Source organism: Scyliorhinus canicula, chromosome 4 (genome assembly GCF_902713615.1).
Source record: "Scyliorhinus canicula chromosome 4, sScyCan1.1, whole genome shotgun sequence".
Classification (NCBI taxonomy): domain Eukaryota; kingdom Metazoa; phylum Chordata; class Chondrichthyes; order Carcharhiniformes; family Scyliorhinidae; genus Scyliorhinus; species Scyliorhinus canicula.
The window spans coordinates 78,009,735-78,036,740 of record NC_052149.1 but is presented as its reverse complement, the minus strand read 5'-3'; the positions used below and the strand labels follow the sequence as shown (position 1 = coordinate 78,036,740).

The following is a 27,006-nucleotide window of genomic DNA, read 5'->3' as shown; positions in this document are numbered from 1 at the left end:
GCAGGCGTCCTCTGGAGGCTTTGAGGCCGTGCACAGCCTTGCTGCCCTGTCCCGTGTGCTGACCCCGAGTTGCAACCTCATCAGAGGGGTGGAACTCGGGAGAGCTAGTCGCCACCGTCACCGTCCCAAGGGATGGGTCCGGATTGGCACTCAGCGCCCCTTCCGCTCGGTGCCCATAGGGCCCTGAAGTCCATCTTGGGATGGAGGGGCAGCTGGTTAGAGCCCGGCTGCCCCTGCGTCGTCTGGCTCTTCCAGCCCAGGCGGTTCCCCATGGCCTGCACCATCGTGTCGATGCCCTTGGCAATGCTCCTCAGTGATTGGCACATGCTCTGTAGCACCTTGACAATGCCCACCTGCAATCGAGACAAGCTCCGCAGTGCCTCGGCCATTTTGATCTGAGAGCAGGACATATCCCGCAGACCTCATCAAATCAGCCTGGTACCATGTAAGATTCCCCCAGCGAGGCAGACATTCTGCTGAGACTTTCTGCCATGGACGTCACCGATTGCACAACACCTTGGGCACCTTCACTACTGGTGCCGACATTGTGCACCTGGCTCTCCGCTGCGGTCGCCACACTAGCAGTGTTGCCACTCATTGCTAACGCCATCTCCTGTGCCTGTAGCCTCTGGGACACCTCCAAGCATCTCCTGGAGTGATGCTGACATCTCCCTCAGAATGTCCCGGCCGCTCCCTATTGTCTTCATCAGCTCCGGGTAACGCTGTTGCAGAGGCTCAGCATCAAACTGGGACACAGCTGAGTCCTGGGATCCAGAAGCCCTCCGACTGCTGTCCCGCCTGAGGGTTCCTGCATCCACCAGATGTGCATCATCATTGGTGTGGTGCTCACCAGATTGTGCCTCAGAAGCCTGTCCACTAACATGTCTCACCAAGGTGTGTGTATCTGCGCTGATGGAGAGTGGTGATGACAGCTGTGCCGTTTATTATAACGATTGCATCCTCGGAGCTCCCCTCCGAGATGTTCTCCTTGGAGTCAGGAGAGGGGGCCACCCGGGATGGGCCAGTGCCGTCAGCTGAAGGACCTGCAGGAGAATGGACTATGGTGAGTGGGAGGGATGGGTCAGTCAGTAAGCTGTAAGGCAATCAGTATTCACGTTCAACAGGTCCTCCGGGTGGAGCTCGGTGGTTCCTCACCTCTGCAGCGTCTACCAGCCGCTGCGTGGGCGACCGCCCTGTCATCGGCCACCCTTGGCACCTCCAGAGCCCACTCCTCGAAGGAGGTGAGGATTCTCAAGTCTGGCACCCCACCGCCTGCCTGGGCCATCTCCAGCCGATTATGGCCGAGCTTTTCTGAGGAGACACAGAGAGGGCATAGTTAGCCACACGCGTGTTTCACAGTTGTGGGGGGAGCGTGTGGAGGGAGGGTTGAAGGAGTGGATGGAGGGAGGGTTGAGGGGGAGGGAGGTTGAGGGTGGAGGTTGGGATGGTGGATGCTCCCTTGGGGGGTACGGGGGACGGACGGATTTTGATGTCTACTCACTCATGCTGCCTGGTGTAGGCCGTTGACCTTCTTCCGGCACCAGAGGCCAGTCCTCCTGGTCACACTGCCTGAGCTGACTGCTGCTGCCACCTCGTCCCAGGCAGCACTGGCTGCCTTGTGGCTCAGCCTGTAGGACCCCTTGGGGACACAGGACATCCCTCCTGGCCTCCACTGCGTCCAGGAGCCTCCCCAGGTCAGCACCCCAGAACCTTGGAGCCGGTCTCCTTGGTGCCATTGTTGCAAGCTGGCAGGTGTTGTCTGAATAAGCGCAGCTTAAGTGCTGCTCGGCCTTGTAAGTGGGGAGGGGGTCCTGAATGCGGTCCTGGCGAATCAGCTGACAAGCCCGTCATTTGGAGTGAGAAGCCCAGGAGGCTTTGTTAAGTGGACTAATTAATGTTGAATTGCGTTGCCAGTCTCGTTGGGAAACATGCGCCAATTCCTGCTCGCTAGCACACTTAGAAAGTTTTCTGGAGAATCGTGCCCTAAGTGTTTGAATTGGATCTACCCACGCCAAAATGGTTACTTATCTTGCCAGGGTCCTGTTATTACAGTGATGCCATTCCCTCCAGCTTCAAGTGGGAGTTGGAATCAGAGCATGTGAATGAGGCTTAAAAGACCAGGATTAAGAGATGAGGCATGAGTTGTAAATCTGCAGAATTTACCTGTAGATTTGCACATGCTTACCACAAGTGCCATCTCATCCCATCTCCCTGATACTTTAAGAACCTGCAGCCTTGACTCCAGTCCTGTGTTAAAAATTGGTCTTGTGTCTCAATTTTAATTATCTTATGATTTATTCTCATTTTTGTTCTGTTCATTTTGGTATTCATTCATTTTCAAAAGTGGGTAAGTGGTCAATATGTCAACATGCCTATTAGTTTAGTGGCTATGCATGAACCAATTCATTGGCAACTAGTTGACATCAAGTGTGTCCAATTCCCAGTGGTGTGGTGGCTACACATATCATCCCCTGGCCTTATGGGGATGATTGGCATTGTGTCAGATTCCTTGCAGCCTGTGGAGGTTCTCCCCCACCACAAAGCAGATTCGGGATTGAAAGAGACCCTGCAGTTGTTGACTCTCCTTTGTTGGGGTGAGGAGGAGCAGGGTTGCTTCTCTTTGCCTCATGGAAAGGTTAAGTTTCTGCCCTGTTCTGCATCTTTCTCCCCTTGCCACGCACCCCACCATAGAACATAGAACAGTACAGCACAGAACAGGCCCTTCGGCCCTCGATGTTGTGCCGAGCAACGTATCCACCCTATACCAGTAACCCCCCCCCCCCAATTAACCTTATTTTTTAGGACACTAAGGGCAATTTATTACGGCCAATCCACCTAACCCACACATCTTTGGACTGTGGGAGGAAACCGGAGCACCCGGAGGAAACCCACGCACACACGGGGAGGACGTGCAGACTCCGCACAGACAGTGACCCAGCCGGGAACTGAACCTGGGACCCTGGAGCTGTGAAGCATTTATGCTAACCACCATGCTACCGCGCTGATGGAGAGTGGTGATGACAGCTGTGCCGTTTATTATAACGATTGCATCCTCGGAGCTCCCCTCCGAGATGTTCTCTTTGGAGTCAGGAGAGGGGGCCACCCGGGATGGGCCAGTGTCGTCAGCTGAAGGACCTGCAGGAGAATGGACGTATGGTGAGTGGGAGGGATGGGTCAGTCAGTAAGCTGTAAGGCAATCAGTATTCACGTTCAACAGGTCCTCCGGGTGGAGCTCGGTGGTTCCTCACCTCTGCAACCACGTTCCATCCTGTGAATTTCTCCCAGAGCCTCTTCCTCACATCCGCATATGTAACTTTTGTGAGGCCGACAACAACTCGCCACCTCGGTCAGGTAGAAAGTGGAAGAGCAGCATGGTAATGAAACGCATCTGTTATGATTGCCATGGCTTCATATTGCCACCGGGTGGGTCAGAAACTAACTCCTGTGGTTTCTCACAGGAAACCCGCTGAGAGTTGAAATTCCCTCCTGCCTCCTTGCATACAGTCTCATTTACTCAGATCCAAATTAATCCAAACACTCCCCACCTTGGGGAATAGCTAAAAAATATTGCCAGCCTCTTAAAGAATTTGTCACGTTGTTTGTTAGGTTATGTGTCGAGCTCGTGCTTATTCAATAAGATAAAAGTTCAAAACTGATCAGCACTGTTAATGGAGGGGGTGGGTGGTGGTGATTAATTTAATAGGATAAAAGCCACAGTGAGCGCGATTTAACAAGAAAGGTGGTATCAACTGGGAACTGCCCCGAGCTTCCTGACGTTGCCACCGAGATGACATGATTCGGGGATGCCGACCTGGGCAGACTACTCAAAGCGGTCGAAGCCAGTTGGGATGCCCTGTTCCCCCGAGGATCTTGGACAGTCAGCCACAGGGCAACTCGTGCTGCCTGGGAGGAAGCGGCAGTCAGCTCGGGGAGTGTGACCAGGAGGACCGGCACTCACTGCCTCAACATGGTCAACGACCTCCACTGGGACATTCAGGTGAGTTTGCACTGGATCCCCAAGCTTCTCTACCCCCCCCCCCAAAGAGAATGCAGCTGGCACCGCCCCCATGCAGCACCGTTCCTTGCCCCCGCTTACCCATACCCAGAAGTGTCATTCACGTAGCTCCATTCCCCCCACATATATGCTGTCCCCCCCTCCGTACTCCCCATCCACTCACGCCCCACCACCCCATTAATGAACCAAGCGTGTGGCTAACGATGCTCCCTCTGTCTCCCCGCAGGAGACGTTGGCCTTCAACAGATAGGAGATGATCCAGATGGGCGACTGGGTGCCAGACATCAGAGTGCTCACCCCCCATGAGGAACGGGCCCTGGAGGTCACGGGGGTGGCTGAGAACAGATTAGTGACCTCTGCAGAGATGATAATCCACCTGCCCCCATCCAGATGACCTGTCACACATGAGTTGTTAATGCCATACAGACTGACCCATCCCTCCCACTGACCACATGTCCATTCTCCGCAGGACTTGCAGATGACGACGTCAGCCGATCCGGAGTGCCCCTGCCCCACCTTCCAAGGGAACACCTCAGAGGAGAGCTCTGAGGATGCCACAGTTCTCGCTGCACAGCTATCAGGCCACCCTCTAGCGCAGAGACACATGGCTCAGTGGGCGAAGGTGGTGAGCACTACACAGCTGCTGATGCACATCAGGTGGAGCCAAGAACGCCCAGGTGAGACAGCAGTCGAATTCTGCTGGATCCCAGGACCCAGCTGGGTCCCAGTTAGTTGCTGAGCCTCTGGGACAGGTTTGCTCGGAGCTCATGCAGATGATAGGGTGCGGCCATGATATTCAGAGAGGGATAACATAATAATATAATAATAATGATAATCTTTATTGCCACAAGAAGGCTTATATTAACATTGCAATGAAGTGAAAATCCTCTAGTTGCCACATTCCGGCACCTGTCCGGGTACACAGAGGGAGAATTCCGAATGCCCAAATTACCTAATAGCACTTCTTTCGGGACTTGTGGGTGGAAACCGGAGCACCCGGAGGAAACCCATGCAGACACGGGGAGAATGTGCATACTCCGCACAGACAGTGACCCAAGCCGGTAATCGAGCCTGGGACCCTGGCGCTGTGAAACAACAGTGCTAACCACTGTGCCACCGTGCTGCCCATGTCAGCAACACTCCAGTAGTTCCATAGCCGACTGAAGGAGTCCCAGAGGCTACGGGCGCGGGAGATGGCGCCGGCACCGAGGCCAACACTGTTAGGGTGGTCTGTGTAACATCACTCCAGGGTGATGGGACTGTGTCGGAACTGTCAGCGGGTCACCATCGAGGTTGGTTGGGGGGGGGGGTTGCATGCTCCTATTCAATGCCTTTGCCTGACCCCTGACTGTCTGCTGACTGCTTGCTAACACCCAGCACTTGAACATGATGTGGGATGGGATGGGGTGGGGAGAGGAGTCCAGGACCTCCATGTCCGGGGAGATGGGGGTATGGGATTGGTGTTTGACCCCCATAGCAGAAGAAACTGCCAGAGGCATGTTGGTCGAGGTCAACAGATTTTAATCAGCCAATCGATAGAAGGAGTCATCAACAGTGCTATCAAGCGGCACCTACTTAGCAATAATCTGCTCACAGGTGGTCACTTTGGGTTCCGTCAGGGTCACTCAACTCCTGACCTCATTACAGCCTTGGTTCAAACATGGACAAAAGAGCTGAATGCCAGACGTGAGATGAGAGTTACTGCTCCTGACATCAAGGCAACATTTGACCGAGTATGGCATCAAGGAGCCCTAGCTAAACTGGAATCAATGGGAATTAGGGGGAAAACTCTCTGCTGGTTAGAGTCATATCTGACACAAAGGAAGATGGTTGTGGTGGTTGGAAGTCAATCATCTCAGCTCCAGGACACCACTGCAGGAGTTCCTCAGGCCCAACCATCTTCAGCTGCTTCATCAATGACATCCCTTCCATCATAATGTCAGAAGTGGGGATGTTTGTGGATGACTGCACAATGTTCAGCACCATTCGCGACTCCTCAAAAAATGAAGCAGTCCATGTCCAAATGAAATGAAAATGAAAATCACTTATTGTCACAAGTAAGTCCCTAGTCGCCACATTCCGGCGCCTGTTCGGGGAGGCTGGTACGGAAATTGAACCCGCGATGCTGGCCTTGGCCTTCGGTAGTAGGGAAGATGCTGGAATCTATCATCAAAGAAGAAATAGCGAGGAATCTGGATGGAAATTGTCCCATTGGGTCTGCTTTACAAGCCAGCTAAAAATAGATAGTAAATGTTTCTACAAATATATAAAACAAAAAAGAGTGGCTAAGGTAAATATTGGTCCTTTAGAGGATGAGAAGGGAGATTTAATAATGGGAGATGAGGAAATGGCTGAGGAACTGAACAGGTTTTTTGGGTCGGTCTTCAGAGTGGAAGACACAAATAACATGCCAGTGACTTATAGAAATGAAGCTATGACAGGTGATCACCTTGAGAGGATTGTTATCACTAAGGAGGTAGTGATGGGCAAGCTAATGGGGCTAAAGGTAGACAAGTCTCCTGGCCCTGATGGAATGCATCCCAGAGTGCTAAAAGAGATGGCTAGGGAAATTGCAAATGTACTAGTGATAATTTACCAAAATTCACTAGACTCTGGGGTGGTCCCGGCGGATTGGAAATTAGCAAACGTGACACCACTATTTTAAAAAGGAGGTAGGTGGCCTAGTGGTTAGCACAACCGCCTCACGGCGCTGAGGTCCCAGGTTTGATCCCGGCTCTGGGTCACTGTCTGTGTGGAGTTTGCACATTCTCCCCGTGTCTGCGTGGGTTTCGCCCCCACAACCCAAAGATGTGCAGAGTAGGTGGATTGGCCACACTAAATTGCCCCTTAATTGGAAAAAATAATTGGGTAATCTAAATTTATAAAAAAATAAATAAATAAAAAGGAGGTAGGCAGAAAGCGGGTAATTATAGGCCAGTGAGCTTAACTTCGGTAGTAGGGAAGATGCTGGAATCTATCATCAAAGAAGAAATAGCGAGGAATCTGGATGGAAATTGTCCCATTGGGCAGATGCAGCATGGGTTCATAAAGGGCAGGTTGTGCCTAACTAATTTAATGGAATTTTTTGAGGACATTACCAGAGCAGTAGATAACGGGGAGCCAATGGATGTGGTATATCTGGATTTCCAGAAAGCCTTTGACAAGGTGCCACACAAAAGATTGTTGCATAAGATAAAGATGCGTGGCATTAAGGGTAAAGTAGTAGCATGGATAGAGGATTGGTTAATTAATAGAAAGCAAAGAGTGAGGTTTCTCTGGTTGGCAATCAGTAGCTAGTGGTGTCCCTCAGGGATCAGTGTTGGGCCCACAATTGTTCACAATTTATATAGATGATTTGGAGTTGGGGACCAAGGGCAATGTGTCCAAGTTTGCAGATGACACTAAGATGAGTGGTAAAGCAAAAAGTGCAGAGGATACTGGAAGTCTGCAGAGGGATTTGGATAGGTTAAGTGAATGGGCTAGGGTCTGGCAGATGGAATACAATGTTGACAAATGTGAGGTTATCCATTATGGTAGGAATAACAGCAAAAGGGATTATTATTTAAATGATAAAATATTAAAACATGCTGCTGTGCAGAGAGACCCGGGTGTGCTCATGCATGAGTCTCAAAAAGTTGGTTTACAAGTGTTACAGGTGATTAGGAAGGCGAATGGACCTTTATTGCTCAAGGGATAGAGTTTAAGACTAGGGAGGTTATGCTGCAATTGTATAAGGTGTTAGTGAGGCCACACCTGGAGTATTGTGTTCAGTTTTGGTCTCCTTACCTGAGAAAGGACGTAATGGCACTGGAGGGTGTGCAGAGGAGATTCACTAGGTTAATCCCAGAGCTGAAGGGGTTGGATTACAAGGAGAGGTTGAGTAGACTGGGACTGTACTCGTTGGAATTTAGACGAATGAGGGGGGATCTTATAGAAACATATAAAATTATGAAGGGAATAGATAGCATAGATGCGGGCAGGTTGTTTCCACTGGCGGGTGCAAGCAAAACTAGGGGGCATAGCCTCAAAATAAGGGGACGTAGATTTAGGACTGAGTTTCGGAGGAACTTCTTCACCCAAAGTGTTGTGAATCTATGGAATTCCTTGCCTGGTGAAGCAGTTGAGGCTCCTTCATTAAATGTTTTTAAGATAAAGATAGATAGTTTTTTGAAGAATAAAGGGATTAAGGGTTATGGTGTTCGGGCCGGAAAGTGGAGCTGAGTCCACAAAAGATCAGCCATGATCTCAATGAATGGCGGAGCAGGCTCGAGGGGCCATATGGCCTACTCCTGCTCCTAGTTCTTATGTTCTTATGTATTTTGCCCACTGTGCTAAACCAGCCCCTCATGCAGCAAGACCTAGACAATATCCAGGCTTGGGCTGACAAGTGGCAAGTTACCTTTGTGCCAGGCAATGACCATTTCCTACAAGAGAGGATCTGACCACCGCCCCTTGACATTTAGTGGCATTACCATCGCTGAATCCCCCACAATCAACATTCTGGGGGTTACCATTGATTAGAAACTGAACTGGACTAGCCATATTAATACTGTGGCTACCAGGGCAGGTCAAAGGCGAGGAATCCTAAAGCGAGTAACTCACCTCCTGACCCTCCCAAAGCCGGCCTACCATCTACAAGGCATAAGTCAGGAGTGTAATGAAATACGCTCCATTTGCCTGATTGAGTTAAGTTCCAATAACACTCAAGAAGTTTGACAATATCCAGAACAAAGTAGTCTGCTTGATTACTTCTCCTTCCACAAACATTCAAACCCTCCACCACCGATGAACGGCGGCAGCCGTGTGTCCCATCTACAAGATGCACTGCAGTAATTCACCAAGGTTTCTTCCAAAACGACCTAGAATGACAACAGCAGCAGATACCTGTGAACCCCACCACCTGGAGGTTCCCCTCTAGATCACCTTGACTTGGAAATATATTGTCGTTCCTTCACTGTCGCTGGGGCAACATCCTGGAACTCCCTCTCTAACAGCACAGTGGGTGTACCTACATATCAAGGACTGCAGTGGTTCAAGAAGGCAACTCACCACCACTTTCTAAAGGGCAACTAGGGATGGGCAATAAATGCTGGCCTAACCAGTGACACCTACGTCCCGTAAATGAATTTTAAAAATGATTTACAGACGTGTTCCCAACTGCCCCACTCATCCGATGTTGCCACCCCACTCTCCTCACCCCTCCCAGACCCTCCACCTACCCTTCATCCCCCAATTCACCCTCCTTAATGCCTACCCCATACCCTCCATACCCCCTACCACCCCATGCCCTCTCAGTGATCCTCAAAGTGCCGCGACTTCCCTGCTCTACCGCTCTGTCTCGGTGAGTCCCCAGGATGTTCATCAGAGATAGAGGCAGCCTGCTGCTTACTGCAACCTCTGGCCTTCAATGTCTCTGGTAAGTGTCCTCTGGAGGCTCTTGGGCACTTGCCAGAGGTACATGCCCCGTCCTGCCACACTCTACTGGATGCTGACTGCGAAATGCGCCATTGTCAGGGGGGTTAAAATCAGGGGAGCCGTTGGCTGCTGTTGCCATTCCGTAGGATGGCTTCAGGTTGACACCCAGCACCCCTCTTCCTGGTTGGTGCCCATTGGGCCATGGGGTTCACCTTGAGACAGGGGAAGCTGGATTGAGGCCCGGCTGCCCCTACGTCATTTGGTTCTGCCAGCCTTGGTGGCTCACCAATGTCTGCAACATGGTGTTGACGCCGTCAGCGATGCTCCTGAGTGACTGCTACATGCTCTAAGAGCCCCGGCAATGACCACCTGAGACTGGGACAAATCCAGCGACCGGGACATTCTCTGCAGTGCTTCAGCTATGCCCACCTGGGACTGGGACATGCTCCCTAGGGCCTCATCAAGGTCCATCTTGTACTAGGTGACGTCCTCCAGAAACTGGGACATGCTGTCAGCTCAGCATGGCCGTCACTGACTGAGCCACGCCTTGGACCCCTCCACTCATGCTGCCGACATTGTGCACTAGGCTCTCCACTGCAGCCACCACCCCAACAGTGTCGGCCCGACCCGGTTGGGGGTGGGCCTCCGATGTGGCCTGGCCTGCGATTGGGGCCCACCAATCGGCGGGCCGGCCTCTGTGGCTGGGGGCTTCCTTTCCTATGTGCTGGCCCCTGTAGCCTTGCGCCATGTTGCATCGGGCCCAGCACGTTGAAGAAGGCCACTGCGCATGCATGCGTTGGCGCTGGCACCACTACGCATGTCCTCGTTGGCACTGGTGCAATTGCGCAAGTGCAGATCCTGTGGCGCACAGTTCGCGCCGGGGTCTGCAGCTGGAGCGGCGCAAACCGTGCTGGCCCCCTGTAGGGGCCAGAGTTAGTCGTGGGAGTGGCCCGTTCACACCATCGTAAAACGCGACGGTGTTTACAACGGCGTGGTCGCTCTGCCGCGGGATTGGAGAATCCCGGCCATAGTATGGGTAAAAGGTCCTCAATAAAGTTCCCTTCAAAATCACCATAAAGACACTTTTCTACCTTGTCTTTGGTCTCCACTTTGCATCCTCCCCCCTGTGTTGTTCCTCGTGTCTTAATAAAGCTCGCAGTCTCAAATGTGGAGAATATGCTTTATTGTGAGTTCGTTCATTCTTCAGAGCTCTACGTACGGCTACCTTCAGTGCTATCCTAGCTGCTGTGTGTCCAGCTATTAGCTCTGCCTGCTGTGTAGTGTGTCCTCACTTCCTGTCCTGATCTATTTATATGGCTCTCCCGTGCTCCCTCTAGTGGTTGCTCAGTTGTGTTGCATCTGGTTAACTTGTGATCACCACATCCCCCTTTTTCTCTTAACATATTTTCTGAACATCGTTAAAGAAAATTGTACATCCTGTCCCAGTGTATTTATATGTCCAATCTTAATAAAAACATTTATGAGTCCAAACTTGATGAATTTGTTCAGAGCTTTTTTTCTTTTTGTTGTTGATGACGTGGTGATATTGATATTGCAAGTCCGCTGTGAATGTTGTTGGTGTTCCTTGTTATCTTAAGTACCCAATGCGTCATCCCGAGGTGTCTGCATGGTCACATCACTGATGTTGACTGGCATGGACTTTTTTTTTCTGTGCTTGTGGTGTTGATTTATTGTCTCATCCGCCTTGGATGCTGGTGTGCTTGCTCGTTCTGGAGCAGACGTGTGTTTATGCGATTCGTCGTCATCCCATGACATGTTTGTAGTCTTGTCATCGTTTTGCCATGCGCTGTGGCATTGTCCATCATGTGCCAAGTAGTGCCATTGTGTACAAGTCGTTGTTTCATTGCTGTTGTTTCTGTCGTTCTTGTTTTTGTTGTTTTCGTTGCCGTACTTGTCGCTGTTTTTGTCGTTTCCGTCTTTGGTGTTGGCACTGTCGTTGTTCCTGACTTTGTTGTTCTCGTTGCCGGTCTTGGTGCTGTTTTTGTCGTTTCTGTCTTTGGTGTTGTCGCTATCTTTGTTCCTGACTTTGTTGTGTTTGTTGCCATTCTTGTTGTTTCTGTCCCTGTCGTTGTCGCTATCTTTGTGCCTGACTTTGTTGTTTGTCTTGTTGCGCTTCATGTTGCTTTTATTCTTGCTGTTGTCGTTCTCGTTTCTGCTGTGCTTCTTGCTATTGTTGTTGGTTTTGTCGCGCTTCATGTTGTTTTTGTTCTTGCTGTGTTTCTTTTGACTTTTGTTTTTCTTGTTATACTCTACGAGTGTCCCGAGTGGATAATTTGAGTCATTGAGCATTCCGTCTCGCGAGTGGTGCGAATGATCTGATTTTGCATCGGTGCAGGTGACATCAATCAGTTGTGGAGAATTGGATTCCGCATCTTTGCTTTCTTGGTGCTCCTCTTCCGGAGTCAAAGTCTTCTCGATTACATTTGACGCGGTGTCTGTGGATTCTTGGCGCTCCTCTTCTGGAGTCAATACCTCCATGATTACAATTGACGTGGTGTCTGTGGACTCTCGGCGCTCCTCTTCTGGAGTCCAAATCTGCATGATTTCAGTTGACGTGGTTTTTCTAGACTCTTGGTGCTCCGCTTCTGGAATTAAAATCTTCATGATTTCTGTTGATGTTATCTCACTGGACTCCAGGTGCTCCTCTTCTGGAGTCAGAATCTGCATGGTTTCTTTCGGCATTGTCTCTCTGGACTCCAGGTGCTCCTCTTCTGGAGTCAAAATCTGCATGTTTTCTTTTGGCGTTGTCTCTCTGGACTCCAGGTGCTCCTCTTCTGGAGTCAAAATCTGCATGTTTTCTTTCGGCATCGTCTCTCTGGACTGTTGGGTGGCCCGACTCTGTGCTTCTGTACAGACAAGCTGAGAACTGTCAGTCTCACTGTGATCCTGTACGTCGAGTGCGAGCACCTTGTCACTGTTTTTGCTCTGTGCTTCGGTACAGACAAGCTGAGAACTGTCAGTCTCACTGTGATCCTGTACGTCGAGTGCGAGCACCTTGTCACTGTTTTCGCTCTGTGCTTCGGTACAGACAAGCTGAGAACTGTCAGTCTCACTGTGATCCTGTACGTTGACTGTGATCACCTTGTCACTGTCTTCGCATGCAGTGGGCAGAGGTGCATTGTCTTCTTCTTGTTCCTGTGAGCGTGTTGGACTTTCATAGTCTGCTTGTGGTTGCTCAGATACGGCGGGTTTACCTTCATGGTCTTGTTCATGCATGGTGTTCGCCCGGGAGTGTTTGCTTGCATCCCTGTTGGCGTCTTTCATCACTCGCACTGTGGAGCCTGTCATCGCTCGCTCTGTGGAGTCTTCCTGTGCTCTCTGTGTGGCATCGTCTTCGTCTTGGGTATTGCTGTCATCCAATGTATCGACGAGCTGCCATGGCATCATGGTGTTGGATTCATCCACCATGAGTAGATTCGTGTTAAGCTTTGCAACGGTGTCGCTGATGCTGTGATCAGCATGTCCAAATAACTCCTCCATGTCTGAGTAGTATTCTTCGAAAACCAAAGCATTTTGGTTGGATTCATCTACCACGAGTTGGTTCGTGTTGTACTTTGCGACCGTGTCGCTGATGCTGTGATAAGCATATCCGACTGACCCAGTCAGGTCTGAGAGGTAATCGTCGAAAAACAAATCATCTTTTGTTGTTTCGGAATTCTTTTTGTTCGCTTCACTGTGTGTGGTGAAGGCAGCTTTTTCCAAGGTTTTGTGCAAGTTGTTTTTCACTGTTGGTTTAAGTTCAGGCGTTTTTCTGTGTTCTGAGGCAAGAAAATTTGGTTTTACCACTTTAAGTGTCTTGTTTTCAATTTTCGGGCATTTCCCTTTTAAGTGGGCGTGGTCAGGATTCTCAGACGTCATGACGTCACGCGTAGGAACGACTTGCACATGCGCAAATCGGCTTTCTTTCCTTGTGCGGTTCGGTGTCCATTGCGCATGCGCGGCTTGCGCATGCGCATGACGGCTCCGCGACGAAGACTTTTTTTGACTGCGCATGCGCGGCTTGCGCATGCGCATAACGATCGGCGCCGCGATCTTTTGTAAACTGCGCATGCGCGACTTCCGGTTCCGGCGCATGCGCAGACGCGATTTGTAGTTCTTTGCTTACCAGAGACTGCAAAATGTGCTCCGACGCCATTTTATCGCGGATTTCAGCGTTTTTTTCTTTCTAAAAGTTGTAAGTTACCTTTTCTTTCCGATCTGGACTGGATTTCAGCGTTTTGGCTTTGTGAAAAATTCATGTTATTTCTTCTTTTTGATCTGTACTGTGCATTCGCGATTTCCTGATCTTTTTGTGATTTTTTAAGTCTTGCATCACTCAGTCTCTGTGCAGTTTGGCCTCTGATTATGCCTTGCTGTTCAAATTTCTCACAGTACTCTTCAAATTTGTTTAGTAACGTTTGTAAGCTGTTCCTGTCTTCACCTTTTGAGTATTTAAATCCATTATACACTTTCCTATTGACAGGCCCTTCGATGAGAATTGCTATTTTAATTTTGTCTGAGGCTTCTGCTACATCATTAGCTATGAGATAAAAATCGAACATTTGTTTAAACCTTTTCCAGACATTTCTTACATTACCAGTCGTGTCCAGCTGAGGTGGGTATCCATGCCACATCCTCGAATTAGCGATGTCTTCCCAAGTCATTTGTCCAGTAGGAGATTTCCATGCCATTTTGTGCTTTCTGTATCTGCAGCTGAGTTGTCCTGTAGTAAGCGTCCTGAAATCACTCCTGGTACCATGTGTTGTTCCTCGTGTCTTAATAAAGCTCGCAGTCTCAAATGTGGAGAAGATGCTTTATTGTGAGTTCGTTCATTCTTCAGAGCTCTACGTACGGCTACCTTCAGTGCTATCCTAGCTGCTGTGTGTCCAGCTATTAGCTCTGCCTGCTGTGTAGTGTGTCCTCACTTCCTGTCCTGATCTATTTATATGGCTCTCCCGTGCTCCCTCTAGTGGTTGCTCAGTTGTGTTGCATCTGGTTAACTTGTGATCACCACACCCCCATAACTTCTTTCACATCCTAATCAGTGTCTACCCTTATATTCATTAAGCACTGTGATGCATTTCAATTACATGAGAAGCATGATCCAGTTACGAGTTGTTCTTAATATACCAGAGTAGACATTCAGACAGTTTACTATCAGGCTTCCATTTTATGCCGCATTGAAGAGGCTCCTGGTGGTGCAGAAGGGAAGCAATAATGATGCTTCCCCCTTGTAATTAATTCAATTCCTCGATGTAAAAATGTAACCTGACTTTCTTTATTGACTGATTCTTTGGAGGAGGAAGGTGGACTCCCCTTAAAAAATATTCCTTCTGTCAAAAACCACAGGATAATCAGTAGACATTTGAAAATCACCATATCTTGTAGATGTGATGTTTATTTTCAATTAGGACTTGTTCCAGTAGCTAGTAGTAGGAATATGATTGGACTCATTACCCCTGGATTGGGAAGACGTTATCTGCCAAGTGAAGGCAGCATTTGGCTCGGTTTTAAAGCCTTCCTTTGTCGAGTATCCTATCAACATTCACCTATGATGGTCACCACTTCAGTGAAGTACGAGAATCATAGAAGCCCTACGGTGCAGAAGGAGGCCATTTGTCCCATTGAGTACGCACTGATCTTCTGAAAGAGCACCCTATCTAGGCCCATCCCCCGCCCTATCCCTGTAACCCCCTATCCCCACTTAACCTGGGTATCCTTGGACACTAAGGGGAAAAGTATCATGGCCAGTCCAACTGACCTGAACATTTTTGGACTGTGGGAGGAAACCGGAGCTCCCAGAGGAAGCCCACACAGACACGTGGAGAAAGTGCAAGCTCCATATAGACAGTCACCCAAGACTGGAACTGAACCTGGGTCTCTGGCGCTGTGAGGCTGTAGTGCTTGCCACTGTGCCGCCCCTCAATGCAAAAATGTAACCTGACTTTGTTTATGGACTAATGCTTTGGAGGAGGACGGTGTATATAGAAGGTTGCCAGCACCTATAAAACCATACTCCAGCTTGAATTAATGCTCTAAGGAGCTAGGTGCAAGAAGAAAAAGACTAGACAGAAAGTCTCCTACTTTACAACAGTGACTGTACTTCAAAGGAACTATGTTGATTGTAAAGTGCTTTGAGACATCATGAAGTCATGAAAGGCACTATATAAATACAAGTTCTTTCCTCCTTCTTCTCATTAAGTGCAGCAGGGAAGAGTATTTCCCTCCTGCACACCTACTGTGTGAGCAGTGAGTATGATGAATGTGGTAACAGGTTCATTACTGACCTGTTACAAAATCTGCCTCGTACTGGGAGCTGCCAGCCAATTGAAGAACTGTGCGTCATGTTCATGCAAACTTTGGTTTATTTTTGGAGCTGTTGTCAAGGCGCTAACAGACCTAAATATAGAAACTGATCCCTGGCTTCAATTCCTGAAACAAATTATCTGTGAGAGTTTGGACTTACAACGGGGCTCAGTCACAATTCACTACTCAGGAATAAGTAAAAGCAGGGCGCTAATAAATTCAGGCGTTAGAGCAGTGATTGTATGTACAGTCTGCCTCTTACGTTTAAATGTAATTTTTGAATATAAAAATTTGAATTGGTCAGTAGTGTGAATTAGCTAACATAATTAAACATTAAAGAGTGTACAAAATAAAAATCCAGAAATTTAAGTTAGGAAACTTTGAAACAAGAGGAGTGGATTGTAATGCATTTATTTTATATTCTTTACTTAGTACTCAACATCAGCCTCCCATGTTACCATTTGCTTGACAGAGGATTAACATATGGCACATCATATTAATTTGAGATGGACCAGAAATCTGAGAGGCATGGTTTAGGCTGCCCAGCAATTTTGGTGGCAGAGGACAGGAGACAGACATGTCAGAGACGAAGGCTCTCTTGCATGATTGATATTAAATAAACTGCTTATCTTCAACAGCAAATAAACGTGATCTTAAAAATAGTTACAGCGATAGAGTGGTGTGTTAGACCGGTGAGTTGCAGAGTTCAATCCTGCTGGTATGGGTGGTTGTTGAACAAGTTGATTTCAAGAAGGACCACAGAGGTAATTCTTGGATGTGTAAAAGATTTTGAAATCTCAACTGTAATCAGTATGGCCATTTTATAACATGAGGAATATTCGTGGAACATTGTCAGAATCCCAAGAATTCAGGGCAGCACGGTGGCGCAGTGGTAGCACTGCAGTCTCACGGCACCGAGGTCCCAGGTTCGATCCCGACTCTGGGTCACTGTCCTTGTGGAGTTTTCACATTCTCTCCGTGTTTGCATGGGTTTCGCCCCCATAACCCAAAGATGTGCAGGGTAGGTGGATTGAACACATTAAATTGCCCCTTAATTGGAAAAAATGAATTGGGTACTCTAAATTTTTTAAAAAAGAATCCCTAGAATTCTGTCTACCTTGAGGACAAATTTTTCACAAAGCCCAACCAAAGTCTACAACATGAAGATGAAGTTTCTGCAGCACGTCTGTTTAGGGCTAATTGAGATCAGTTATCTAATTGGCAGCAAAATAAAATTGATGCTTTCAACAATCATTCATGACTTGGACAATATATGGTTATCACCTTCTGAACTTTCATGTGGTTGCAAGGGTTTGACACTTGAATTCTTCATTGAACACAATAACCTGCAAATGAACTGACAACACAATTATTCACTCAGAAATGTTAGGCTTTTTTTCCGGGTTGCAAACCAAGCACATATTCTCATAAGACCATAAGAAATCCCACCCCTCCTCCCCCTGCACAACAAATTAAAGTCAGGAGGTCTGGGAGCAAAGATATAGAAAATAATTTCCATGGAGCTGCATTGCACTTCACCCAGTGTGAGCTAGCCGACAAGGCTAGTTGAGAGAGAATTCAGAACGAGTAAAAGATTGTACAAATTAACTGTATTTGAAAATGATGGCAATGCACTGCAGGCCCACCATGTGAAAGAGAATGAATGGTTATGTTTCAGGTTTGCCCTTTTTATCTGAAATTTCTGTGGGGATTCTTTCAGTTGTCTGCTGTAATTTCAGCTAAAAACTTGTATTTTATGCTATGGGCTGGATTCTCTATTTCAGTGGCTAAATGCCGTCTCGAACGGAGAATTTACAATGCCAAAATCGGCACCAAACCTTCACTGATTCCAGCGGCAGATGAAACTGCCAGATCGCTCACCAAAAAAGCTGGAGAATGGCCGGGTGACTGGCGGCGATGACCTGCAGTGGTTGCGCAGTACAACAGGGCGCTGGTCGGATGCGGACCCGACCTGCCCTCCGCAACCCCACAGGCCATGCCCTGGCCACCCCCCCCCCCCCCCCCCCCCAGTTCCCCTAGCCCTCACGGACGCTCCCCGGACAGCGGCACGGATTCCGGCCGAATATGGCGACACTGGACACAGTCCACAGCTGCCACACGGAGTTCCCAACCATTGAGGCCACACGTGACGGGAACTCGGTCCATCAGCGGCGTAGCATCGCAGGAGAGCCTTCCGATGATGCGCCAATTCCGTTGCAATGGCACTAGGTATGTGATTCGATGATGCCATTTCAGATGGGGGCGGAGCATGCGTTAAACCGGCGCCGGCCCATTCTCTGCACGATCGCCGATTACGATAGTGCCGTCGGGCAACGGAGAATCCCGACCGATGCTCCAGATTTTCCCCAAATCCAATAAAGATTAGAAGGAGCATCACAGAAATACTGGCCAGGATTCTGAGAAATACTGGCCAGGCGTGAGAATCGCGCCCCGCTCTCCCGACGCTGACTTCCCCATTCTCCGGCGCCGAGTCTCGGGCGCCCGCGGGATTCCCACCGTGCTGGTCATGGGCCGTTGACAGCGGCCCCCCCGGTGATTCTCCGGGTCCCTATGGGCCGAGTGGCCGACGAGTTTGGCCGAGTCCCGCCGGCATGGGTTACTCAGATCCCACACGGTGGGACCTGGAAGGTGAGTCTGCGTGGGCCATTCTGGAGAGGCGTCGGAGGGATCGGAGCCTACCGATCGGCGGGCGGTCTGGTTCCGTGGGGGCCTATTTTACTCCGCAACGGGCCCCTGTAGGGCTCCGCCATATTGACCGGGGCCCGGTGCATGCGCGGAAATATGCCAACCATAGCGCGCATGTGCGGAATCACGCCGGCCGTTCCACACCGGCTGGAGCTGCGGGGACCACTCCGGCGCTGACCTAGCCCCCTAGGTAGGGGCGCATTCCCCATTATCGGGGACCGTTAACGCCGGAGTGGTTGGCGCCGCTTTTCACGTCGGCATGGGGATATAGCCCCATTAATGGAGAATCCCGCCACTATGTCCAAAGCATTAAATAAGGCTCCTTCAGTCTTCGACACTTCAGTGCAGTTCTGAGGGATCACTGAAGTGTTGGAGATGCCATCATTCAGGTGAAATGTCAAACCCAGATTCCTCGTACGCTCTCAGTGGGCATAAAGATCCCATAGCATTGTTGGAAGAAGAGAAGGGAAGTTTTCCCAAGGTCCTAGAACAGAACCATAGAATTTTACAGTGTGGAAGGAGACCATTAGGCCTATCATGTCTGTGCCATTCAGAATCTTTTACAAATCCATAAATGACCTCTGTGATACTTCTTGAAATCAACTTGTTCAACAAACACCCACACCTCTAGGATGGAACTCGAGCTTACTCTGGAACTCACCGGCCGAACTCACCGCTCTATCGCTGTAACTATGGACAAGTTAGCACCATTCCTTTAATGCCATATCCTTTTATTTTCTGTATATGTCTGAGACAAGAAACTTTATCAAATGACTTTTTCAAAGTCCACGTATACAACATCCACTGTACCACCTCATCAATCCTCTCTGTTACTTCTCAAGAACTTAATCAGGTTAGTCAGAAATGATTTGTCTTTAACAGACTGTGCTGACTGTTGCTATTAACCCATGCCTGCCCAAGGAAGAATTCATTTTGTCCATGTCTCCAATAGCTTTCCCACAAGATTTATCCCTCAATCACCATCACTAAAACACATAATCTGGTCATTTATCTTATTGTTGTTCGTGGGACCACACTGTGCAGAAAGCAACTTTCTCCTTTCCAACATTACAATGGTATTTTCACATAACTGGATGTAAAGTGCTTTGAGATGTCCTGAGGTTGTGAAAGGTGTGATTACAAATACACATCAGTTTTTTCTCCATTTCTTTGCAAGGTTTAATTTTTATTTTCACATTTCCGTCATCTACCATTCATTATAATCTTGTCCCAGCTCATAAATAGAGTAATGGATTTGATGTAGTACATGAACCTGCAATATGAGTTCTATACTTACTGGGTATAGCACAGTTCGTATTGTTTTAAGTCTCAGAGGAAGTGCCATGTTCTGAGCAAATCTGAGCTGAAACAAATCACTAGCCTGAATCATTGTCAAAGCTGTGACACTCACCAAATCATCTGTCTTTCAGAACATCGAGTTGAAGGTGGAAGTGGAGAGTCTGAAACAAGAACTAAATGAAAAATCCGAGCTGCTTGAGAAAGCCTCGTAAGTCGCATTTACTGCTTCCTTCTGAATCATTATGCTCCTGCTAAAGTGTACAGTTACTGTAAAGTAGCTCTGTCATGGTTTCCACTGAGGTAACATCTGTCTGGAATAGCAGTCTGCCTCATATTATCCCAGTTTAAAAAATTGGAGGAAAAACCTGCGTGTACTGTTCTTTTGTTTGAGGATATACTTCGGAGTGTGTAAAACACATTATTTTGTATAAATGCCTGTTTAAAATTATTTACCAGATTTATGCAGATGTGCTACCTCGTATCTAGTTTCTATTTGAAGCTGCCATCCCTACTGCCTATCAGATGCCTGTTTGTGAAGAACTTCCCTGGGAAGGATCACCTATTTCCTGTCTGAGATGGCAGACACCTGCCCACCTTATACCAATTTTTCCCCTCCCAGCACCCGCTCTGTGATAACAACTAATTCAAATTTAGAGCCTTCGGAGAGAGAGTTGACTCCTGCAACTATTTGACATCCCCTTCTGCCCAACTCCCCCCCCCCCCCCCCCCCCCCCCCCCACCCCCCCACACACCCCTTCCCTGCCAGATGCAAAGTTGGAGTTGGGGTGGGGGTTTATAACTTGTGTCTTTTTAAGGTAGCTTTGAGGTGGTTTGAAAGGCCATATTTGGAAAACATTTGCCTTAGAGTTACAGAGTTCTTACATTGTGGAATCGGGTGATGTGGTCCAAGGTTTTTTCAAAGTTCATTTGAAGCAGGGCTCATAAGTTCTGAGATCTGCATCACAGTACCGAGCTTTGCAACAGTCGGGATTTTTGCATATTTAAAATAATCACATTCGTTAGATGATTGATTTTATTGTTCTTGTTTCTTACAATTGTAATGGTTGCATTAAAAAAACGAATGCATATGTTCCTTAGTAAAACAAACAACTATAAAACACCTGGACATTGAGATAATATGCATAAGCAATCATGTATGTAATGATAGACAAGATCTCCAGCCAGCAGGTGGCAGTAGAGAACAACCACGTGACACTGTTACCTCAGAGAGTTGGTAGAGGGTCTTCGTAGTGGATAGTCATAATTTGTAGTAACTCATAATTAACTCTTAATAGTTTTTGATAATATCTTCATGGTTATCTAACCCACACAATTGTTAAATAATAAAACTTTAAACTAGTCTCGAACTAGACACTCTTCAGTGCATTTATTCCAACCGACCAAGCACCAGGACGTAACAAATAAGAACAAACATATTGTATAAAGACACTAAAGAACTGACAGCTACATCCTAATCCAGCATGTGGTACATTATTATGTCCTGATTCTTGTCCACTAGACTGAGCTGCTACTTTGAATTTGACATTATAATAATTTGTTATACAATACTTAAGTTTGCTGTGTTCCTTGCTAGGAATGGCAGTCCCTCATTTTGGTTTGAAATCCAGGATGGAATTCTCTGGTTTCATGGCAGCGGGAGACGGAGCATCATTTGCTGGCGGCGGATTCTCTGCTCCCTCTGCTGTCGATAAGATTTTCCATTTAAGCCAGCCCACATCCCGCGATGCCCGTGGGCGGCAGTGCGCTGCTGGTGGAACCAGAGAACATTGCCGCCAGCGAACGGTCAGAGAATCCCGGCCACAATTTAGATTGAAGACCATCGCTGTCAAAATGAACAACTCTATATAGTTGAATAAGCCTGAAATCTGTATCATAACTTACACACACACTGTTTCTTTCAAGGAATTATGCCAGAGTGGGGTTCCACAGGTACCAACTGATTCTGAATCAAAGTTCCAACATTTCCCTGATGTTTAGTTGACTGCAGGATGGAGCTCAAAAATTACCACAAAACCTCATCCCAGCTGTTAGTAGTAGATTATGTAAATACGGAAAGTTGGTGGAACCAAACTTAATCATCTCTGTCTATGTAGGATTCTCATATAGGACAATTAGGTTAGGCCCAGAACTTAGTCTAACCCATCAGGTTTTCTCTCACCTAGAAATAACCCTTTTAGGTTCACTGCCCTCCCCTTTACCAACTTGACTACACCTCAAATCAGAATTTAGTCATCAGTGGATGGCTAGAATTTGGTTATGTGCTGAAATTCAGCAAATGAAATATTAGTACAATGGGCAGGCTTGCTGTGTCACTACACCCACTCAGTGCAGCTATTTTATTGTTCATTCACACTGCAGTTACCAGCACTCAACTAATAGTTCCAATATCTGTTCCAGTTTATTTAGAATGGTGTTTAGAATGGCTAACTCCAGTTGCAATTTTCCTGCCCATCACAATGCCTTCAATGATGACTATGTTTAAACATTGAGAGTCTGGATGGGTTTGACTGTATGCCTAGTCCTAGGTCTTCCTTCTTAAACTCCAAACACTTGTCTTGACACCGTATGGGAGTCACACCCCTACGCAGTCATATGTGATTGGTTTGAAACTACTCTCTATCTGGAGTGTCACTTCAGTTCTTTCTCTGCCCAGCCTCCAGAGTTATATCTGCCCCTTTACTCTGCAACAAAATAGAAATGCCAGCGTTATAATTTAGATTTCCCTTTAATGTGCTGGTGTAGCTGTACAGTGAAGAAACCAGTTTCAATTACTGTCACGCAGTATCGTGCAAGTTCAGTTTGGCAGCATGTGGAAACAATACACAAGGGGATTTGTTTAAATTCCACCTCTACTACTCTATAGCATTGACATTCCATTTATATATATGTTTATATATATATGAAAAAATATGATTCTCTTGAGCTTTGAGAGATGGGCTTTGTTGAATTATAGTCAGTAATCTAATTACAGTATATATGTAGAAATGTCTGCAAAGCGCACAAGTACTGTAACATAAAATGTCTGGCACCATCTGGTGGACCACTTGTACAGTAATATCGTATATGACTTGGTTCTGGCACATTCTGATAGATTAGTTGCAGTGAGAATGATGTTGAGACTATCAGCATGAAGGGAGTCAGTTTGTGGTACTTACCCACTAGATACCTGCTAAACATGCCAAAAACTTTAGGAGTTGCCCATTCAAGTGTAAGTTACTTTTTAAAAGCATGGTGATTTCCAATCACTGTCAACCACTGCTTTGGACCTGAAAATTTACTTTTACAAATGTAGAGTCTCGATTCTTCAGTTTTTAATTGTGGTGGGATTTTTCTTAATAGATTTTCTTTCTATCTCTTTTATCTCTCTCTCTGAGAATCACATTTTTTCTTTTGCTCCTTTTTAGTTTGCTTTCTGTACATAATTTTATATTTGAAATGAATATTCTAACTTGGACTTCCTGGTTTAGACTCTGCGTGTCTCAGTCAGGATTCTTTAACCAGATAGGACAAAAAGACACACAGCGGCTTGTCCTGCTCTCACAGATCCCAGACCTTCTGTAGATTACATTGCATTGAAATAGCAATCATGAATCCAATCCACCTTTAGCTCCCTAGTAAACGTTGCTGTGCAAAAGCCATGAAAAATCTGTGGGCAGCTGTGAGTGTAGTAAACAACAGCCACTATTTCTTCGTCACTGACTGCAAATTCCAGGCCACCATCACAAATATCGGCTGGAAATTAATCTTTTGGGGACATCAGTAGAGTTTCTCTCTGTGTTTTAATTTTGAACCTCCTTTTGGCATTTTCTGAAAGATAATTTAGTCAACTGAATGCCTAGCATACAGAAATATATCACCATACTTAAGGGTCTTCAGAACAAATCACTGCAGATCTATGTGGCTTGGGTAACAGATAACCATATCTTTCACAAAAGAGAGCAAAACCAATGTAATCCTATCACCAGGCACATCTCCTTGGAGCCAAGTAAAACCACTGAAGAGGCTCTGTTTATTCTCAAAAAAAATTGCTGCATTTAAAAAAAAATCATTTCAGGGTTCAGGTGTTAAAGGTTTTTTCTAAGTTTTCTCTGTTTTATTTCCAAAAGATTAGAACCGACATAAACTCTTCACTATACTGTATATATTTGGTTTTTGCACCCTCTTGTGGAACTGTTGTGAGCAGTAATTCAGAGTTACTGCATGCAAATTTTATGTTGGCTTTATACAGTTTTGTAGTTTTGTCATGTTAAGCTATAGGCCAAATGGTAAAATCAGATGAATGATGCATGATAGTTCTGACAGAATCTGTGGAGGTGTTGCTCGTCTTCTCATGTTCTCGATTCTGCCATTAGCACCTCTTTTAGTTTCTCATTATTCTCACCTTTAATCTTCCTTCCTGTGTTTTGTAAACATATCAATAATCTTTTAAAAGAGGGTGGTACTGAAAGTGGGAGTGTCAGTGCCTTGTCCTATGGAATTTGGGAGCAGATTTCCCATTATCCCTATGCAGCTGAGATTAGCTGCTCTATCAACATGGGGAGCTCCTGACCTGACACCAGACAAGAATAGTTAGGCACACACAAAGTATGGAATTATGCACGATTTCTCTTCTGCTAATCTGGCAGCTGCACAATGCACTGATAAGTATAACTCTGTATGCGCTAGAGTCTTCGGTGGGACATGAAACCAGTGGTGGTGGTAGAGGAAACTGATCGGGAAAGCTTGGCTGATCTGTGTTCAAGCCACACATCATTAATTATGCTCTGCCCAGTGTTGGTGTTGAGTGTGGAAGGGTAAATCACAGTGCACCACTGCTGTACATATGTGCAGCTTTGTTGAAGGGGAGTTTAACATGGGTGCAGGTCAGCAAACAAGGTACTTGTCCATCCTCTGTGACAGGACATCTTTGTGGTCAATTGAACAGACAACTGTCATATGAAATAAGATAGAAATGTTCCCAGTGTTCATTAAGATTTCAAACAGTTCTTAAAATGAATCTGCTCTTGAATAAATTTCTGCCTCAGTATTTTCTCCCAGACACCACATAGCTGTTGATTTCATAGTTTGAAGTTTTGTCTCCAACTTCTTTTTGCTCTTCTCCTCAAACTGCTGACTTCTGCTGCGATTACAGTTCCATTGATGCCAGAACCCAACTCAATTGCCTATTGTTTTTATATCTGAAATGCCACACAAAATGTCAGCAAACTATCATCAATATCATCTTTTTATTCATTCATGAGATAGGTTTCACCAACAAGACCGGCATTTGTTGCCCATCTCTATTTTTCTCTGAGAAGGTGGAGGTGGTGAATCACTGCAGCATGTGTAGTGTAGGGACACCCACTGTTTGGTTACGTGGGGAATTTCAGGATTTTGTCCCAGCGATAATGGAGGAATAGTAATCTAGTTTCAAGTCAAGATGGTTTGTAACTTGGAAAGAAATTTGCAATGGTGGTGTTCTCATGCAACTGCAGCTCTTGTCCTTCGAGGTGTTAGGAGTCGCAGATTCGGGAGGTGCTGTCAAAGGAGGCTTGACAAGTTACTCCTGTGCATTTTGTAATTGGTGCATAGGCATTGAGCAGCAGTGCGGAAGGGAATTCATGTTGAAGATGGTGCATGGGTGCCAATCAAACAGACTGCTTTGTCCTGGATTGTGTCAAACTTCTTGAATGTTATGATGTGGAGATGCCGGTGTTGGACTGGGGTGAGCACAGTAAGAAGTCTTACAACACCAGGTTAAAGTCCAACAGGTTTGTTTCAAACACGAGCTTTCGGAGCACTGCTCCTTCCTCAGGTGAAGTGTATTTCTTCACACCACTGATATCATAGAATCCCTACAGTGCAGGAGGAGGTCACCTGATGCATCGAGTCTGCACCAACCCTTGGAAAGAGCACCCGACCTAAGCCCATGCTCCCACCCTATCCCCGTAACCTAGTAACCCTACCTAACCTTTCGGATACTCGGGGGCAATTTAGCATGGCCAGTCCATCTAACCTGCACATCTTTGGACTGTGTGAGGAAACCGAAGCACCTGGAAGAAACCCACGCAGACACGGAGAGAAAGTGCAAACTCCACACTTCACCCGAGGCTGGAATTGAACCTGGGACCCTGGAGCTGTGAGGCAGCAGTGTTAGCCACTGTGCCATCGTGTAGATGCAGGAAAGGCTTTGGGGAGTGAGGAGGCAAGTTACCATTCCTATTCTAATTCTAATTCCTATTGATTTAATTGTACTGGGGTTCCTTGATGTCAAGAGCAATCACTCGCAACTCACCTCTGTCTCTGTTTGGACCAAGGTCTGGAGTGAGTGGTTCTGGCTGAACCCAAACTGAGCATCATTGTCAAATTTGTTCCTATCCTTACCAGGTACACTCCATCCTACATACTCATTGGAAGTAGGAACCTCAGCCACTTTTTATTATTTTTTTATTTTTCCTTGTTAGCTTCAGATTCTGAGGCCAGCTGTGAGCCCTCTATTATCACTGCAGCCAGTATCAGCTAACTAAGACCATTGTGGATCAAACCTAGGCTTTAATGCTATAGTATCAGGTCAGAAAGTGCTACTTTCATTCATGCTTAATTGTGTGGGAGCCTCTAAATCAGTTTAGATTTTAAAAGTAAGGCTGACTTAAAAGAGATGGGTATTGTCAGGATAAATATCAGCCCTTAGTTATGGCCCAGGTTTGTATTGGTTTTAAATACCATACGTAGGGCCATTTTGTTTGTAAAATAATTCACAATTAGGACCATTTAACTGTGATGGAACCCATTCCTAATACAGCCTTTTCTTTGTGCAGATAAATGTCATTATTCGGGACTTCTGGGCCATTATGTGTGGGAAGACGTGTATGAGGTGGCTTCCAGAGTACTTTACTCTGCCCTTTTCTCTTAGTTTCAGGGGGTATGTTCTTTTGAAAACCCACATAATTAATGGGATTAGGATCCTATGTAGGTTAAAGCTCAGGAAAGTCAGGGGGGGAAAGACAGACAGTAGAAATTTGTTGATGGATTCGGAGGCTTCATCAGCAGAAAAAATAGCAGAGGCAGCCTCTGGAGCTCCAGCCACTCCATTATTGGCAAGAGAAAGAATTGTCAAAAGAATTCGCTAAACACTGGCAGGTTGTGTCAGAGGACCTCAGGAAATCGATGGAGGAGGCCTTCGTCCCCATCCGAGTGGCTCTGGAGAAAACAAACAAAAGTGTGAAAGCCATGGAGCCATGATAAAAGATAAAGAAGTGGCCCTT

At 46.9% G+C, this 27,006-nt stretch overlaps 1 protein-coding gene across 1 annotated transcript in view; it reads left to right on the top strand.

Annotated features, from left to right (window-relative positions):
* The window catches only part of LOC119964697 (phosphodiesterase 4D interacting protein), a 695,800-nt gene that overhangs the window by 293,226 nt on the left and 375,568 nt on the right, over positions 1 to 27,006 (top strand). Inside the window, exon 5 of the mRNA XM_038794557.1 lies at positions 19,873 to 19,949. Coding sequence (XP_038650485.1) covers positions 19,873 to 19,949 — 77 coding nt within the window. The remainder of the gene's footprint in view (positions 1 to 19,872; positions 19,950 to 27,006) is intronic.